Source organism: Pan paniscus, chromosome 12, assembly GCF_029289425.2.
Source record: "Pan paniscus chromosome 12, NHGRI_mPanPan1-v2.0_pri, whole genome shotgun sequence".
Classification (NCBI taxonomy): Eukaryota; Metazoa; Chordata; class Mammalia; order Primates; family Hominidae; genus Pan; species Pan paniscus.
Window position 1 is genome coordinate 125826889 of NC_073261.2, and position 20216 is coordinate 125847104.

The 20216-nt window shown below is 43.5% G+C and overlaps 1 protein-coding gene across 1 annotated transcript in view; it reads left to right on the forward strand.

Annotated features, from left to right (window-relative positions):
* The window catches only part of LOC134728629 (LWamide neuropeptides-like), a 136194-nt gene extending 116232 nt beyond the window's left edge, over positions 1-19962 (forward strand). The window contains exon 3 of the mRNA XM_063594677.1: positions 10686-19962. Within this exon, the coding sequence (XP_063450747.1) occupies positions 11752-13044 (1293 nt within the window). The 5' untranslated portion in view covers positions 10686-11751 and the 3' untranslated portion in view covers positions 13045-19962. The remainder of the gene's footprint in view (positions 1-10685) is intronic.
* Positions 19963-20216: the final 254 nt, after the last annotated feature.

A 20216-nucleotide genomic window follows, 5' to 3' on the forward strand; every position in this document is an offset into this window, starting at 1 on the left:
ATATGTTATTAAATTGTTAGGATTATAAAAACATAATATGCCATAAAATGGCAACAATATGAATAGGAGAAAGTAGATTTTTCATCAGAAGACCCAGATTCAATCTAAATTCTCTTCCTTAGGAGTCGGGTGTGACTGGGCGACTCGCTACTTCCAACCTCCATTTTTGCACGTTCTCACCATCCCATAATATTATGAGAATTAAATAATAGAATATATATGAAATATCTAATGGAATATTTGGAAGCAAATATTTGCTCAATGATATTTTGAATAAATAAATTAATGGATAATAAACATATAATCGTAACACCATAAACAAAACCTACAGAACAAAAGCATTTCTATCCCAGATATTAAAAGTCCCTGTTGTAGATGAGGACAGGTAAGTGGCCTAAGGTGGTTCCCAGGCTGGGTCCAAATAGAACAGTGTTCACGCCACGCAGACACCAGCAGGCGTCCCCTGAGAGGTCCCTGCAGGCACCTCAACACCTGCAGATGCCTCACCCTTCACCTGTGGCCCCAGAACCCTGTGGAAAAATGACTTGACAGAAGCACAGGGACAAACATGGGGTTTCAAGGCCATCGGAAGCCCAGAGCAGCAGCTAGACCCGAGGAACTCGGCCATGGTGGCTTTTGAGTGAGGAAAGAGGAGTGGCTGAGATTTGACTGGGGTCATTGTTCAGCGGTCATGTGGGCTTAAGGGATGAGTACAGGGAGGGATAGTTGCGTTTACGCATAAATCAAAGTGGAGAGTGGTCTGGCCCCTTCAAATGTGCACACACACAGCATTCAGCATTTGCATTTTTAATTCCTGTTTCCTATGTTGCTTCCCTTGGAAATGATTTTTAGTTAATACTTAAAACAGACACTGCCCAGGTACAAGCAGCTTAGTCAATGCTCCATGTCTGAGGGAGGATGGTTTTTGCCTGCCCTCCAAGAGTTTCCCAGAATATCCAGTGTTTCTTGAGTGTGATAAGTGGAGCCCAAGTGGAAAAATCTTTCCCATGAGGAAGCGATGGGTCGGCAGCTCCACGCGAGACTCACACCATTGCTGAGTTTCCACACACTGACTCCACCACGCCATGTTCCGTGGTCATCAGAGCAGGTGTCTGTCCTGCGGCCACACTTTGCACTCCCCTCACTAGAACCTTCGTACAGTAAAGGCTTCAACTTCACTGAAGGTCTTCTGTGTTTACCATCTCACGATTAATTACCAAGGGAGAATAAGAGGTGGATTTGTCAGCTGGAATTTTACTCAGGCCTTTAATTTTGAAAATTAAAAGTTTTCAAATGATTTAGAACATGTTGAGGAAAAAAGCCATGTCTGTTTGCAGATATTTTTGTGTGTTGCTCATGCCTTTCTACCAAAAGTACAAGCCTTTTCAGGGTCTGTGAGCCCGCCAACCATTGCAAAATAATTCACAAATACACATTTAAGATAAAAAACAAAACTGGCTGGGCATGGTGGCTCAGGCCCGTAATCTCAGGGCTTTTGGAGGCTGAAGGGAGAGGATTGCTTGAGGCCAGGAGTTCAAGATCAGCCTGGGCAACATAGCAAGGCACTGTCTCTACAAAACGTATATAAAAAATTATCCAGCCAGGCGTGGTGGCTCACACTTGTAATCCCAGCACTTTGGGAGGCAGAGGCAGGTGGATCACGAGGTCAGGAGTTCAAGACCAGCCTGGCCAAGATGGTGAAACCCTGTCTCTACAAAAATTAGTTGGGTGTGGTGGCGGGCACCTGTAATTCCAGCTACTCGGGAAGCTGAGGCAGGAGAATCACTTGAACCTGGGATGGCGGAGACTGGAGTGAGCTGAGATCGTGCCACTGTATTCTAGCCTGGGCATCAGAGCAGGACTCTGTCTCAGAAAAAGAAAAAAAAGAATTAGCCAAGTGTGGTGATGTGTACTTGTAGTCTCAGCTACTCAGGAAGCTGAGATGGGAATATCTTTTCAGCCCAAGAGTTTGAGGCTGCAGAGAGCTGCTATCACGCCACTGCACTCCAGCCTGGGCAACAGAGAAAGGCCCTGTCTCAAAAATAAAATAAAATAAAATAAAATAAACAGGTGACAACTCAGTTTTAAACATTTAAGCCAATGAAAACCCTAATTAATAGCTATTTTATAACTGGAATTAACTAAAGTTCTACTGCACTGATCTAGATGTCAGCAATACCTGAGTTAAAGCCCATCTCTAGGACTCAGGTAATATTAGTCTATGAATTTAATTTATTCACCTGTAAACTAGAAATAATGTGTCAGACCACACGGGGTTTTTATGATCTAAGTAGATGACAGACATAAAAGCAACAAGCACAATGTCTCACCCGAAGTAGAATTCAATATTATTGTTTGTTTTTTCTTTATCCTTCCTCTGAATTTAGGCATAAGTAGATAAAGCACAAGAAAATTACCTGAGCTTTGAAACTGCAAACAGAAGCCACCTTTTCAGAGCATCCCCTTCTGCACCCAGCACTTCCTTCATCAGCTGCACCTCCCTCACTGATATGGGCGAGCACCCTGAGCCTTTCAACACCCTGCATGAAAAATCCATTACTTCACTAAGTCATATTTGCCAAGGCAAGGAAGAGTTGGCCCAAAATATTTCCTCCTGAGAGAGGACTTGTCCCACCCACATCAGATGTAAGACACCCATCTCATTCTGTTTTGTTCCTTTCAAAGGATTTGCTATTATTTGTAACTATGTTTTAGATAAAGGTATTTATTCCTCTTTCCCCCCAGTGCGAGGACAGGGAAAGTGTGATCTGGACCCTGGTGTCACCAGCCTGGTGTCTGGAGCACAAGAGATAATAAATGTTGAAATCATGAGTGAACAAATACAATGTATAAAATTTCAGTAAATACTGTTTATTTTTTAAATTTTGCCATAATCTATACAATAAATATTAACCAATGATGGATCTTTTCTTTACAGAAGGTTACCAAACCAGTTTGCATTTGTTGACTTAGTTAGTGGAGGCTCCTCCATAACGAGCTCGTTAATTTTAGGCCACCTTGCGTGGCTTTGGTTGACACTCAGTGTGTGACAGCTAATGTGATGCTCCCTGAAAAGTATATCGCAGAGTCTCGCAGAATTACGAGGAAGGCAACGGAGCTCCGCAGCCCTGCGTTTAACCTTTATTTATTTATCCATCATAAAATGTGGGGCTTCTCCAGTTCCAGACAATATCTGAAAACTAGAGTAACAAAGATTAAGGGGACACACACAGCCTCTATGCAGACACGCTGACATACGGAGCTCAGCCCTCTATGCAGACACACTGAAATATGAAGACACCCACAGGCCTCTATGCAGACACGCTGACATACGGAGCTCGGCCCTCTATGCAGACACACTGAAATATGAAGACACCCACAGGCCTCTATGCAGACACACTGAAATATAGAAACACACACAGCTCTCCATGCGGACATGCTGAAATACAGAGCACAGCCCTCTATGCAGACACACTGAAATATAGTCATTGGCAACTAAAATACAGTGTGAACACATCCAACAAAATGGGCACACAGGGAATTATGACAGGAACTTATGACAGCAAACGGCACATGGACCCACAGGTCTGATGATCTCTGGCCATCCCAAAGGTTGGGCCACTCCCTACCATATGCACCTCTGCTGAAGCAAGTTGAGAACTGACTCGCCGGGAGGGAGTCGCTGGCCAACGTGAGGCCAGCCCTGTGCACAGAGCGCGCATGGAAATGGTGCGGGTTCACCGTCTCGGGAGTTGGATACGACTGCCATCTTTTTATAAATGAGAATTGCAGGATCATCGACCATTGTGTACTCACACATTTAAAGATGTGTAAGTCTTAAATAACCCTTTGGGAATATTAAGGAGCTGTCACAGGGGTTCTCAATTTTGGATGTGCATAAAAACACTTCTGTAGTGATTTTAAATGAAAGTGCCTGGTCTCAACTAACACCTGCTGAACCAGAATTGCCACGGTTTGGGTTTGAGAATCTGTTTTTTTGTTTTTGCTTTCATAAGTCTCAGAAGCAAAAGTGAGGGTCACTGGTTTGCAGGTGATTGAAGGGTTTGGCCACCTGTGGGCCATGATGTCATTGTTGTTGGTGGTGGTAATGGTGAGGTTGGGGCTGTGATGTCATTGTCATTGGTGGTAGTGATGGTGAGGTCGGGGCTGTGATGTCATTGTCATTGGTGGTGATGGTGAGGTCGGGGCTGTGATGTCGTTGTCATTGGTGGTGATGGTGAGGTCAGGGCTGTTATGTCGTTGTCATTGGTGGTGGTGATGGTGAGGTCGGGGCTGTAGCATCGTCATTGGTGGTGGTGATGGTGAGGTCGGGGCTGTGATGTCATTGTCATTGGTGGTGGTGATGGTGAGGTCGGGGCTGGGATGTCATTGTCATTGGCGGTGGTGATGGTAAGGTCAGGGCTATAGTGTCATCATTGGTGGTGGTGATGGTGAGGTCAGGGCTGTAGCATCGTCATTGGTGGTGGTGATCGTGAGGTCGGAGCTGTGATGTCGTTGTCGTTGGTGGTGGTGATGGTGAGGTCAGAGCTGTAGCGTCATCATTGGTGGTGATGGTGATGTCGGGGCTGTGATGTCATTGTCATTGGTGGTGGTGATGGTGAGGTCAGGGCTGTGATGTCATTGTCATTGGTGGTGATGGTGAGGTCGGGGCTGTGATGTCATTGTCATTGGTGGTGGCGATGGTGAGGTCGGGGCTGTAGCATCGTCATTGGTGGTGGTGATCGTGAGGTCGGAGCTGTGATGTCATTGTCGTTGGTGGTGGTGATGGTGAGGTCAGGGCTGTGATGTCGTTGTCATTGGTGGTGGTGATGGTGAGGTCGGGGCTGTGATGTCGTTGTCATTGGTGGTGGTGATGGTGAGGTCGGGGCTGTGATGTCGTTGTTGTTGGTGGTGATGGTGAGGTCAGGGCTGTAGTGTTGTCATTGGTGGTGGTGATGGTGAGGTCAGGGCTGTAGTGTTGTCGTTGGTGGTGGTGATGGTGAGGTCACTGTAGGAAAGCCCAGCAGAATGGCCCTGAAGCGTGGGCTCCGTCCCTGATATGCCTTCCCATGATCTCTTTTCCTAAGGAAAAATCAGAATAAATGAAGGGTGAAGGCAGCCTTGAAAATGAAGCAAATTATAAAGGTAAACTATACGCGAAAACTTCAGGGGAGTCTGAACTTTTTATCTCGATGATTAATGGGTGCCTTGGGTAGCATTCTCTACATGTCTTAGGGCATCAGGAAACAGAACTGCCCTATTTTTTCTCAGAGATTTATTCATTCAGTGAATATATATTAAGTACCAAGTATTTCCAGGTCTTATTCCAGTGATTGGAATTCAATAATAAACTTACTGACAAATTCCCCTGTGTCTGTAGAACTTACAATCTGATGGGTAATAAAACAGGTCAGTAACAATAAAAATTGCAATAAATAAGTGGAGTAGGAGTTAAATGATAAAAGTTACTATGTATGTAAGAATAAGGGATCCTGGACACAGTCGTGAGCAAGGCTGCGAGGCTAAGTGTGCAGTCAGGGTGGGCATCCCTGTGGAGGTGACGTCTGAGCCTCCATTACACTCAGATGTGGACATGAGCTGCCTGGGAAAGGAACATTCCAGAGAAAGGCACAGACAGGGTAAGGCTCTGACCTGTGTCCTGCATGCTCAGTGAAGTTGCTTGGTTGAAGTGGAATGAAAACAAGGAGAATAAAATTTTTTTTAAGTATCAGAATTTGCTCAGATGCCATCTCTACAGGTCATGACCCAGCTCTGGGAGAGCCTTGGCAATCTGCTTTAACTAGGGAAATGCTGCAGGGTTTGAGTAGAGAAGGGGTCTGGCCTGACACAGCAGCTACCTGGCCAGTGTTGAGAAGGGAGTCTGCACATTCGTCAGGAGTCCAGATGGAGATTATTGTGACGCAGGCCAGAGTGGCTGAGGTCATGAGGGGTGGCTGAAGTTTGGGTACATCTGAAAGGTAGAGGCAATAGGATGTCCTGATGGATTAGAGCTGAGGTTGAGAAAACAGATGAGTTAATGACTACGGCATCGCTCCTTTCTCCTGAGGATCTGAAGGTGTTGTCCGCGGAGCTGCTGTGACGACAACACCCCACATTGTTCCCCATACACTCAGCCTCCCTTGCTGTGGGTGAGGCCACGTGGCCATTTCTGGCCGATAGACTGCAAGGGGAAAAGCTATGCCACTTCTACCAAAGCAGGTAGAACAGAGCACATCTTCACCTTTGTGTCCTGCCCTATGTGAGGACCTCAGAATCCTCACACAGGGAGCGTGCACCTGCTGCTGGTGGAGCCCAGCAGACAGACCCCGAGTGACTGTGGATTCATGAGTTTCTGTCATTAAACAATGTAATTTTTTAATGTGAAAAATAAATTGTGTGTTTTTATAATTAAGAAACAAATTTTCCAAAACGCAAAACATAACATTTGTTGGTGGTGGGGCGGGGGGAGGGGGGTGAAAAAAATATTAAAACCAAAATGATGCTGTGGTTTTCTGTGGCTGAACCTTTTTGTTCCACCGGTAGTTTTTATGCATTGATTAGTTTTTAAGATTTCTGAAGGATGCTCTAACTCATGAAGCATACAAGAAACCCCATAATAAAAGAAGTCAGGAATATTAAAGTTAAAATCTCTAAATAACGTGATAATATGATGATGAAAAAATTTAATTCATAAAAACTGACCCGGGATTTACACAGATATATAATTATCAAATACATTTATAAATTACTATACCTGAATTAGGTATGTCCAAAAGTTAAGTAGAGACACTCATGATATATAAAAGACTCAAACCCAACTTCTAGAGGAAAAAAGCTACAACGTTTAAAATGAAAACTACAGTGGATGGGAGGAACAACAGATTACACATTGCAGAAGCATATAGGCATGAAGTTGGAGACACAGCAAAAGAAACTAACCACAATGAAATACAAAGTACACACAGTCAATGTACATAGAAAAAAAAGATGCTATAGGAGAGACAAACAGAAAGAAAGAAAAGAGCATCATGATCTGTGGACAAGTCCAAGCAACCTGATATATTGGTAATTGTCATCCATAAAGATGGAGAAAGATGCTGAAAGCAGATGCTTGGAGAAAAATGTTCCAAATTACCAAAACAGAGACCATATAGCCAAGACAATCCTAAGCAAAAAGAACAAAGCTGGAGGCATCATGCTACCAGACTTCAAACTATACTACAAGGCTACAGTAACCAAAACAGCATGGTACTGGTACCAAAACAGATATATAGACCAATGGAATAGAACAGAGGCCTCAGAAATAACACCACACATCTACAGCCATCTGATCTTTGATAAACCTGACAAAAACAAGCAATGGAGAAAGGATCCCCTATTTAATAAATGGTGTTGGGAAAACTGGCTAGCCATATGCGGAAAACTGAAACTGGACCCCTTCCTTACACCTTATACAAAAATTAACTCACGGTGGATTAAAGATTTAAGCCTAAGACCTAAAACCATAAAAACCTTAGAAGAAAACCTAGGCAATACCACTTAGGACAGAGTCATGGACAAAGACTTCATGACTAAAACACCAAAAGCAATTGCAATAAAAGCCAAAATTGACCAATGGGATCTAATTAAACTAAAGAGCTTCTGCACAGCAAAAGAAACTATCATCACAGTGAACAGGTAACCTACAGAATGGGAGAAAATTTTTGCAATCTATCCATCTGACAAAGGGCCAATATCCAGAATCTACAAGGAACTTAAACAAATTTACAAGAAAAAATCAAACAACCCCATCAAAAAGTGGGCAAAGGATATGAACAGACACTTTTCAAAAGAAGACATTTATGCAGCCAACAAACATATGAAAAAAAGCTCATCACTGGTCATTAGAGAAATGCAAATCAAAACCACAATGAGACACCATCTCACGCCAGTTAGAATGGCGATCATTAAAAAGTCAGGAAACAACAGATGCTGGAGAGGATGTGGAGAAATAGGAACACTTTTACACTGTTGGTGGGTATGTAAATTAATCCACAATGGTTGTGTAAGTTCCACACAAGGAGGCGAGAAGGGAAGAGTGCAACCATGATCTTCCCATCCCGGAGGTGAGAAGGGAAGAGGGCGACCATGACCCTCCCATCCGGGAGGGAATTCATCGAAGGTCACCTGATGGCTGCCCATGGAAAGTCATAGATCCCAATGTGGTTACACATGGAAGGAAAGGGTTACTGATAAGTCAACAAAAATGACACAATAAAACCATTAAAACGTTCAATCCAAAAGAATGCGGAAAAGAGGAAAGAATCATGAAGAACAACTGAAGTAAATAGAAAACAAAGGAAATGATATTTGTGGATGAAATTTGCTGATGGAAAAAATCAAACCCTCTAAGTGATTAAATGAAAATGTCTAAACATGCCAATCATGAAGCAGATTGTCAAACTGGTTAAAAATGCTGTCATGGCATATCCCATAGTTGTTACTTAGTATATATTCTGTGATTCTGTGATTCTTTCAAATGTCACCCTTTGGATGCTTAGTTTACCAATCTCCAGTCTTTGTCTTTTTTTTTTTTTTGGCATCAGCATTTAATGCTTAAAATTATACATTTTACTTGAAATAATGCTTTTGCTAAATATAACAGCTTTTGATACATAGTATTTTCATTGCTAGACAAATCTTACATCTTAAAATTTTCCACTGTGTCTATCTTATGATTGATTAATGTGTAGAAGAGTTTATTTTAATTGCCAAATAGGAGGTTTCATTTATCTTAAGTTATTGTCCTTTAAGTACACTTTGTCAGAAACATCCTTTTAATCTTGTTTTATAGCAAAATACATAGTGAATTTTGTATAGTATTCTTAAGGATTTTAGAAAATCAATTCTCTAATTTGGATGTGTATGCCCAATAAATCAAAGTTTTAATTGCCTTGTTTAAGTCTTGTATTTTTGACTATCTTTTATTATCAAAATTGAGGGATATTTAAATCTCCCCAATGTGACAATTGATTAATATAACCATGGAATTCTATCAATCTGTGGGCTTTAAACATACTGAGGTGATATTATTAGATGAGAAAATATTTAGAATTGTTTATCATTCCTAGTGGGTCTCATGTTTACTAGTATGTACTGGCATTCTTTATCTATAATAATGCTTTTTGTCTACCTCTATTTTCTGTCTTTTCTTTTCAAATAATTATGTTATCTGCCAAATTGTTCATTATAGTGGCTGCATCATTTTGCATTCTTGCCAGCAGTGTAAGAGAGATCTGGTTTATCCACATTCTCACCAGGACCTATGTGTCTTTCTTTTTATTTGAGCTGTTTTAACAAGCATACAGTGACACCCCACTATGACTTTAATTTGCATTTTCTTAGTGGGTAACAATGCAGTCATTTCATGTGTTTGCCATTCCCGTATTAATTGTGTAGGAATATCTCTCCAAATCTTTTGCCCATTTTCTAGTTAGATTGTTATATTTTACTGTTGCATCTTAAGAGTTCTTTATATATTTCACAGATAAGCCCTCCTTCAGATGTGTTATATGCAAGTATTTTCCCCCATCTGTAGATCTTATTTTTGTTCTTTTAATAAGGCATTTTACAGAATAAATATTTCTAATTTTGGTGGAGTCTAATTTATAGGCTTATTGTTTTATAGATTATAGTTGTGATGTGTTGTCTAAGGACTATTCCTTTACTTCTAAGTACTGACTTTCTTTAAAGTTAGCTGCATAAAATTGTTTCCCAGAAAACACCTCTTTTCTCCTTCAGTCAGTGTCCTGTGTTTCATGATACACCTCTGGATTAAATATTTACCTGGTTCCAAAGATGGCAGAAATCCTAACGATGTAATTTCAAAAGGGGATATCGGCCCTAAGACATACTTTTTTTGCATTTTGGGAATACCAAAGAAAGAAAACATAAAATGGGAACTGCTTTTAGCAATCCATCTAGTGAATCACTTTACTACTCAAAATTTTAAAAAACTCAAGATGGAGCCTTGCTGGAGCTTCACCTCCACAGGCGAGGGCCACACACTTCTCCTGTGATGCTTTCCATCTGCCTCAACAATCTCCTCTCTTCTCTCTATTTAGAGTGCTCTTCTATTCTAAGTTCAGTTCTCAGTGCTTCTGAAATTAAACGAGTCAAACTGAATATCCACTTTCAAACAGTGAATATGTTGAAATGGACACAGGCCAGAACTCAGATGTCCATTCTTGAAACCACACAGAGGCTGCATTCCCACTAAACGATGGAGAACCCGGGCTTGGGGGTTGTGCCCTGTGTGCATCACAAACCCCGTCCGCTTCACGTAGTGTAAACTTGGAAACGGTCTCCAAGACGGATTACAATTTACTCACCACTCCCTCCACAGACTCCCACCTTGCCACATTCTATTTTCTGTATCCCCTGTGTGCATTTTGTTAGACTTTTGAGCATGTTCTCAAAATAAAAGTTACTTCTCTTACATTTTAGCCCCGTTCTACTGAGTTGGCAAAAATGACCCAGGGTTCCTGTGACGGTGACGAACCCTGACATGTAGGTGAAACCCGAACACACTGGAAAACTCCGGAAACGCTTCCAATACTGCTCCTTGCAAACGCCTGCCTCAACACTTATTGGGAAAACACTCTGGTTGCCCTAATTCTCACGTTCCCTTTCTCAAATCAAAATAGGAAGAAGAATGATCTAGAGAGAAAATAAAGATGTGCTCTCGACCCAGCCATCCGCCATGGGAGTCGCCACCGCACCCAGCAAGTCACTATTGACTCACAATTAAATACGACTACTTAGAATCTCACTGGATTCCACAGCAGATACAGCAGTAAGAAAGTGTGCGTCGTAAAAACACCAGGGGCCCCTTCCTCAACTCAGAGTGAGGGCCCACAAATTTAAACATCTTCTCTATCACCTGGTAATTTCAGTACCTTATGTAAATCCACTTTTCCCTAGACTGCCAATGATTCTTTCCAAATCTGACAGAAACCATTAAGACATAATTTTACAACACTTTTCCAATGCGCCAAGCTGACCCCTCTCCTCCTTTGGCGGGGAAGGAAAAAACAAAACAAAAACCTCCAGGTCCAGTTTCACATAAACCAAGCAATGGAAAAATTGTGTTTAGGTTTTCAGGTCCTCAATTTAATTCAATGCATTTAAATTGCTATTTTACTCGGTGAATATTTTGTAATTTCTTCCTCACTTGTATCACATCAATATGGGAAGCATATTTTTAGACAAAATATAGAGAATTTCTAACAGAATTTTGAACAACTTTCAATGCAAGAAGCAGTCTGGGAGAATTCCCAAAACATTATGGTGATTTCTGAGAAGAATAGAAACTTGGATAATTGCATAATTAAAGACCCTGTATCTTTTCTCATTGTACCCACCCACACGTACACTGGCATATGTCCCTCCACACATATGCATACATAATGCATGCATGATGATTATACACGTGTGGGTGCATGCCGTATGTCTAGAAATTGTATAAAATTTAAATCTGCTCCACAGGGTTGCTGACTTAAATAAACACTGTGCAATTCTTGAGGAATAAAACGGTGGCCGCTTTTCTCCGCCTGTTTGATAGACTTACAGTTTCTGGTCTGGGCTGACCTACAACAGTACGTTTTGCCCACTGCCTTTCAGTCGTGATCAATTTTCTCCAGTTACTGGTGCGTTGATTTTCCATATCTTTTGTAACAAATGACCAGACATTGGGCGGCTTAAACATCTCAAATGTATTTTCTCACAGCTCTGGAGGCCAGAAGTCCGACGTCCTTCACTGGGATGAAGTCGGGGTGTAGGCAGGGCCCCGCCCGCTCGCCGGGCTCTAAGGGAAGATCCTGGCTGCCTCTCCAGCTCTCCTGGTTGGGCCGCGCCCCCTCGCCAGGCTCTGAGGGAAGATACTCGCTGCCTCTCCAGCTCTCCTGGCTGGGCCGCGCCCCCTCGCCAGGCTCTGAGGGAAGATACTCGCTGCCTCTCCAGCTCTCCTGGCTGGGCCGCGCCCCCTCGCCAGGCTCTGAGGGAAGGTCCTGGCTGCCTCTCCAGCCCTCCTGGCTGGGCCGCGCCCCCTCGCCAGGCTCTGAGGGAAGACCCTCACTGCCTCTCCAGCTCTCCTGGCTGGGCCCCGCCCCCTCGCCAGGCTCTGAGGGAAGATCTTCACTGCCTCGCCCGCCCTCCTGGCTGGGCCACGCCCCCTCGCTAGGCTCTAACCCAAGATCCTCGCTGCCTCTCCAGCTCTCCTGGCTGGGTCGCGCCCCCTCGCTAGGCTCTGAAGGAAGATCCTCCGGGCCTCTCCAGCTCTCCTGGCTGGGCCGCGCCCCCTCGCTAGGCTCTGAGGGAAGATCCTCCGGGCCTCTCCAGCCCTCCTGGCTGGGCCACGTCCCCTCGCTAGGCTCTGAGGGAAGATCCTCGCTGCCTCTCCAGCTCTCCTGGCTGGGCCGCGCCCCCTCGCCAGGCTCTGAGGGAAGATCTTCACTGCCTCTCCCGCCCTCCTGGCTGGGCCACGCCCCCTCGCTAGGCGCTAACCCAAGATCCTCGCTGTCTCTCCAGCTCTCCTGGCTGGGCCGCGCTCCCTCGCTAGGCTCTGAGGGAAGATCCTCCGGGCCTCTCCAGCTCTGCTGGCTGGGCCGCGCCCCCTCGCTAGGCTCTGAGGGAAGATCCTCCGGGCCTCTCCAGCTCTCCTGGCTGGGCCGCGCCCCCTCGCTAGGCTCTGAGGGAAGATCTTCCGGGCCTCTCCAGCTCTCCTGGCTGGGCCGCGCCCCCTCGCTAGGCTCTAAAGGAAGATCCTCGCTGCCTCTCCAACTCTCCTGGCTGGGCCACGCCCCCTCGCCAGGCTCTGAGGGAAGATCCTCGCTGCCTCTCCAGCTCTCCTGGCTGGGCCGCGCTCACTCGCCAGGCTCTGAGAGAAGATCCTCGCTGCCTCTCCAGCTCTCCTGGCTGGGCCGCGCCCCCTCGCCAGGCTCTGAGAAGATCCTCGCTGCCTCTCCAGCTCTCCTGGCTGGGCCGCGCCCCCTCGCCAGGCTCTGAGGGAAGATCCTCGCTGCCTCTCCAGCCCTCCTGGCTGGGCCACGCCCCCTCGCTAGGCTCTAACGGAAGATCCTCGCTGTCTCTCCAGCTCTCCTGGCTGGGCCGCGCCTCCTAGCTAGGCTCTGAGGGAAGATCCTCGCTGTCTCTCCAGCTCTCCTGGCTGGGCCGCGCCCCCTCGCCAGGCTCTGAGGGAAGATCTTCACTGCCTCTCCCGCCCTCCTGGCTGGGCCACGCCCCCTCGCTAGGCTCTAAAGGAAGATCCTCGCTGCCTCTCCAACTCTCCTGGCTGGGCCACGCCCCCTCGCCAGGCTCTGAGGGAAGATCCTCCGGGCCTCTCCAGCTCTCCTGGCTGGGCCGCGCCCCCTCGCCAGGCTCTGAGAAGATCCTCGCTGCCTCTCCAGCTCTCCTGGCTGGGCCGCGCCCCCTCGCCAGGCTCTGAGGGAAGATCCTCGCTGCCTCTCCAGCTCTCCTGGCTGGGCCGCGCCCCCTCGCCAGGCTCTAACGCAAGATCCTCGCTGCCTCTCCAGCTCTCCTGGCTGGGCCGCGTTCCCTCGCCAGGCTCTGAGGGAAGATCCTCGCTGCCTCTCCAGCTTTCCTGGTGCCCGCCGTGCTTGGCTTGCGGCTGGTTCACTCCGATTTCTGCCTCCCTCTGACGAGGCCCTCTGCGATTCCAGTGGACCCCCCAGGACAGTCAGCTCCCATCTTCAGGCCCTTCGCTGGCCCACCTGCAGGGTCCGTGGAAGGGACATTCACAGGCTCCGCCGACTGCAACATGGGTATCTGTAGGAGGCCATTATTTAGTCTACAATAGGGCCACTAACTACTCTCTAGTTTACATTCAAAATTTTTCTTACATGTTTTTTTTTCTGTGACTGCTGCATGGGGACATGAAAGTCATGAATAAATAAAAAGCTCATTCCTCCATGCACCTGACACTTTGGGTCCTGTGACTGCAGCTCCCCACTCCCTGGCCCCCCATTCCTCAGCCTCCTGCACAGCAATGACGCACGTGCATGTCACAGGCACTAAGAGGACACATTTCAAATCTATGGCCCCAAAACAGCAAGTATGTGAGGCGCAGTGTGTGATTGGCTTGAGTTAATCCTTCTACACTGAAAACATACGTCATAGCATTGCATTGTGCTCCATAAATATCATACAATTATGATTTGTTAATTTAAAATAATGTAAATTATAAGCAAAACATAATTAGAAGCTTAGCGGTAAAGAAAATCCAGGTCTAAATGGCTTTCATGAAAAACTGTTCTAAGTGTGTAAAAGAAATAGGGCTCAACTCACATCTCATCTTCCCAGGATAGGAAAAGAGGAAAGGATTCTCGCCTAATCTTTTGGGGAGAGAATAGCATGGATGCTGAAACCTGGAGTTCACTACAAGAAAGAATTATCATTTAATTTTTCCCCAAAAAGTTGTTTTTTGGGGGAAATTTTCCAAAATTTCCCAAGAAATGTAAAAATAGCTAAACAGTTTAACAAATCACCATACAGTGAAATTTTAAATCAGAATAACACACTGTGATCAGGCTGTGTATTCCGGAAAATAAGGACTGCGTAATGACCAAAGATCAACAGAATCACTGATGTCTGCAAAAATAGCAGAGAGGAAAATCCAAGGTCTGTCCCTTCACAGAATCACTGAAAAAACTGAGCAAAAACGGTCAGAATCAACTTTGTCAGAACTCTAGAAACACCGAAGGTTTATAGTAACCAAGCAAATGCCTGAGAGATTCACCACAGACGTAGGAGGCGTCTGTAAAAACACCTGCCCTGCCCCAGCCCTGAGGCCAGGCAGCAAACTTGATGTTTCTATTACTCTTGAAATACGCAGGTGGTTTACAGACTACACAAAAGAAAATAGAAATTATTGGTAAAACCTGACATTTGAAAACAATGGTTCAGTTGATGATAAGATAGAAATAAATTAATTCTATACTATTTCCATTATTTCTAATTATATGTGTGAATATATAGTACAGTTAAATTGTAAATCTTTGATCCAAGACATACAGCATTTAAACACAGCAGATTTCCTTTTCTGATATTTCAATACATTCCTAAATTGATACAGATAAATTGGTTACAAATTAATGACTACTTTAGAAAGTCACCAACTAGTGCTATAACACATGAATAGATTTTAAAGTAACAAAATACAAAACAAGTAATTCATATCGGGGTAGAATACATGAAATTATCTAGATAATTCAAATACTGGAAAATTGGACATCTCATCTACAGAGTATACTTGCATTTCTATAACTAAGTTCATACATTAGCCAATTTTCACATAGTATTTACATATAGTATTTTTAAAATGTCTTAACCATTTTTTCTTTCTCTGGTCTAAAGGGAGTATATCACGAATTATATCTTCAGTTAACCTCAAATAAAATTTCTAAAGCTCCTAAAACAAATCTAAACAGAAATAACATGAATGGTTTTAAATAGAATAAGACTTTTACTTGAGACATTTTTTAAGAATGTGGAAAGATAAGGCCCGGCACAGTGGCTCACGTCTGTAATCCCAGCTACTTGGGAGGCTGAGGCGAGTGGATTACTTGAGGTTGGGAGTTTGAGACCAGCCTGACCAACATGGAGAAACCCTGTCTCTTCTAAAAATAAAAAATTAGCCAGGCGCGGTGGCAGGAGCCTGTAATCCCAGCTACTCAGGAGGCTGAGGCAGGAGAATTGCTTGAACTCAGAGGGCGGAGGTTGCAGTGAGCCGAGATCGCACCACTGCACTCCAGCCTGGGCGACAGAGTGAGACTCCGTCTCAAAAAAAAAAAAAAAAAAAAAAAAAAAGCCGGCATCATTGTATTTTTGTTTGTAACTCCCTTTTTTCTTTCCTACATAACTTGAAAGGCATAGGTGAGAGTTTTAGAGACTGGAGAAGCAGCTGTACATTCTGGACCCTCAGTGATACAGGTGACCAGAGTGTGGAGATGAACTAGACGTGGCTCCATCGCAACCCAAAGCCACGTGATGCTTTGTAAAAATGTTTCTCTGGAATTAAGTTTCAAAATATAAAGCAAGAATTGTCCAGAGCCAGCACCATTTACACATGTACCTCTTCCCACCATGATCTTGTCTGTCCAGCTATTACTAAAACCAGGGAGGGGATAAAACAATAACTGTAATTGCTGTTAACTTGGTGCACGCCACACAAGGGCATCCTTTGTGACAGCAACATCAGGCTCTAGAGCTGTGTAGGAGCAGAGTCTGTATGCTCCAGAAGCTATGCTGGATCAATTCAAAATAGATCGCTGTAAGATTAGAATGTTACTTGTAATGTCAAAGGTAAGCATAAAGAAAATAACTAAAAAGTGTATACAGACGAGAAATTGGTCAAGGATCAAAGGAGTAGAGTACGTCAATCAAATACAAAATAAGGCTGTATAAGGGGAATCGTGAACAACAAAGACTTGAAAACAAATAGAAAAATGGCAGAAGATCCTTCTTGTAGTTAATTACTTTAAACATAGAAGCATCAAACTCACTGGCTAAGGTATAAACTTGGCAAATTTTTAAAAATGACCTAGTAATCATAAGATTTGCTTTAGAGCCAAAGGAATAGGTAGGGTGAGGGGGATGGCAGAGAAGTCGTCCTGCAGGAAGATATGGAGAAGGAGCTGGGGTGCTGCACCAGGACCAGAAAAACAGACTTTAAGTCAAAAAGGGTCACAAGAGATGAAGAATAATTGATAAAAGAGTTTATTGATCTAGAAGATAGAAAAATTACAAGCAAATATACATCAAACAGAAAAACCCCACACTATATGAAGAAAACATTGACAGAATGGAAAGGAGAGTTCATAAAAATGTCAATATTCACTTCAGTAGTGACAAGAACAATATTCAGAGGAGTGATAATAACCTAGATGACGCCCGCAGAAAACCCCACCCACCAACAGCTGAACCGACATTCATCTCAAGCGCACACGGAACATTCTCCAGCATAGAAGAGATGTTAGTCTGTGAAACAAGCCTCGACAAATGTAAAAAGACTGAATTCATACAAAGCCTTTTCTCTGATCACCAATAGAATGAAGAAATCAAAAAATTAAGCAACACACTCCTCAGCAACTAATTTGTAAAAGAAAAAAAATTGCAAGGGAAATTAGAAAATACTTTGAGATAAATACAAACAAAACCAAGGTTTACCAAAACTTATGATCTGAAAAGAAAGCAACCTTCAAAGGGAGATTTATAGGTAAAAAGGCCTGAAGTAAAAAAAAAATAAAAATAAAAGATCTCAATTGATAGCCTAACCTTACTAGAAAAAGAAGAGCAAACTAAACCCAAAGCTAGCAGAGGTGCGGAGATGCTGAAGGTTAAAATGCTGATCATCATAGTAGATGAGAGGAAAAAAAATAGAATCAACAAAACCAAAGATTACATTTTTTTGAATAAACAAAATTATCAAACCCTTAGCTCATTGACTAAAAAAGGAGAGATGGTGTAAATAGCCAAATTCAGAAATAAAAGTGGGTACATTACTACCACCCTTTCAGATGTTGAAAGGATCATAAGAGAATGCTGGAAACAGTTGTATGCCAACAAATTAGGTGTCCTGGGGAAATGGAAAGAGTTCTGGGGACAGAAATTACCAAGCCCAACTCAAGAAGAAATACAAATCTGAACAGACCTATAAGGAGTAAAGAAATCGATTCAGTCTTCAAAAATTCCTCAATAAACAAAAGGCCAGGACCAGATGGTTTTATTGGCTAGTTCTAGAAAACATTGAAATAATTAATACCAATCCTCAAACAAAGTAATCTCCTTCCAAAATACACGCAAGGAGAGAACACTTCCTAACCCATCTTGTGAAGCCATCATTACCCCAACACCAAAGCCAGACAAGACACAACAGGAAAAGAAAACTGCCAACCAGTGTCTCTTATGAATGTAAACACTCGTAAACTCTACAACAAAGGCAGCAACCCAAGTTCAACAACATGTTAAAGGGATTATACACCCTGCACAAGTGCCACAGATGCCAGAAATGCAAGTGTGGTTCAGCCTCAGAAAATCGATGAATGTAACACATTACATTAAGAAAAGAAGGAAAAAATTATCTTGATGCAGAAAAAACATTTGACAAAATTCAATATTATAAAAACACTCAGCTAACCACGGGGAAGGAGGTCTCTCTTCCTTGGCCCAAAAATGTCCTTTTGGGGCTGTGAAAGTGTAGATACAACCACCTGAGACACAAGCTGATAGTTGCTGAAGCTGGAGTTAAACACACAGGAGTTCACTATGCTTCTGTCTACTCTCATGTTCTTGAAATTTTCTGTCATAAATGCTTACATCATCACTTGTAAAAGGTACATTACTTTGACAACTTTCATCAGAATAACAGGTCTTTATATTCTCAGTACACCTAAATCATCACAGGACAAATTTGCCTTCCATTCTATGTCATGTCATTTAGCAAAATGTACATTAAGTGCCAGTCTTTGGGCTAATGCATAAGCAATGTGTGAGAACACTGTCTTAGTGAATTTGAGCTTCTCTAAGAAAATTCCATAAACGTGGTGGCCTCTAATAACAGAAACCTATTCTCCCAGTTCTGGAGGCTGGAGGTTCGAGATCGAGATGGTGGTGGATCTGCTGTCAGGTGAGGGCTGCTTTCCAGTTCCCGGACGGTGCCTTTTTCCTGTGTCCTCACACAGCAGAAGGGACAGGGGAGCTCTCTGGGTCCCTTTCATAAGGGCACTAATCTTATCATGATGATTCATGAGGCTCCACCAGCAAAACCTCATCACCTCCTAAAGCTCCCACCTCCTAATACCATCACTTTGGCCATTAGGTTTCCAACTGTGGATTTGGAGGACACATTCAGTCTATGGCAGGTACACATGGAGATGATTCTTGAATCTGAGCTTCAATCTATTAGGGTAGAAAAAAAGCAATGAAAATATGATATAAAATATACTTCATACACACACACAAACTTTCATACCCAGTAAGACAGCTAATATTTAAAAATGTACAGACAAAACATATAATGACAAGCGTTTGTTGGGTTGTGGAGGAATCAGAACAATTAAGCATTCATGGTAGAAATATAATACTGTGCAGTCACCAAGAGAACTGTGTAAAGAGGAATATAATATAGTCCAGTCACTGTAGAGAGTTGTATGGAGAGGAATATAACATAGTTGGTCACTGCTGGGAACTGTATGGAGGGGAATATAATATAGTGTGTTCACTGTAGGGAACTCTGTGGAGAGGAATATAATATAGTGTGGTCACTATAGGAAACTGTATGGAGAGGAATATAATATAGTTGGTCACTGTGGAGAACTGTATGGAGAGGAATATAATATAGTTGGTCACTGTAAGGAACTGTATAGGGAGGAATATAATATATTTGGTCACTGTGGAGAACTGTATGGAGAGGAATATAATATAATGTGGTCACTGTAGGAAACTGTATGGAGAGGAATATAATATAGTTGGTCACTGTAGGGAACTGTATGGAGAGGAATATAATATAGCTGGTCACTGTAGGGAACTGTGTGGAGAGGAATATAATATAGTTGGTCACTGTAGAGAACTGTGTGAAGACTCAAAAAACTAAACAGAATTACCATATGATCAGCAATTCCACTTTTGAGTGTATTCCAACAAATTGCAATGGAAACCAAAGGCTGGGATTCAGATAGGAGGGATCCGTACACCACTGCTTCTGGCAGCACCACGCAGAGTAGTGGAAATGTGGCATCAACCCAGGAGCCATCGCTGGATGAACGGGTAAGCACGGTGTGGGGCGCACAGATGGTGAAATGTTATCCAGCCTTAAAAAGCACGGAAATGCTGGCACATGCTTCCACATGGATTCAACCCAAAAACATCGAAAACATTATGCCAAGTCACAAAAAGACAAACGCTGCAGGATTTCACTTCTACGAGGAATCTACAGCAGTGAAGTTTCTAGAGACTGAGGGTAAAGCGAGGGCTTCCGGGCTGGGGGGTGGGCAGGGGGCGCTGTCGTTTAACTCGTTTAATGGGTGCGGAGTTTCCGGGGGAGAAGAAGGTGGAACGTTCTGGAGATGGAAGAGGTGTCCGCGGTACCACAGCGTGAATGTGGTTATTGTCACTGAACGGTGCACTTCAAAATTGTTAAAATGGCAAGTGTTGTGTGTATT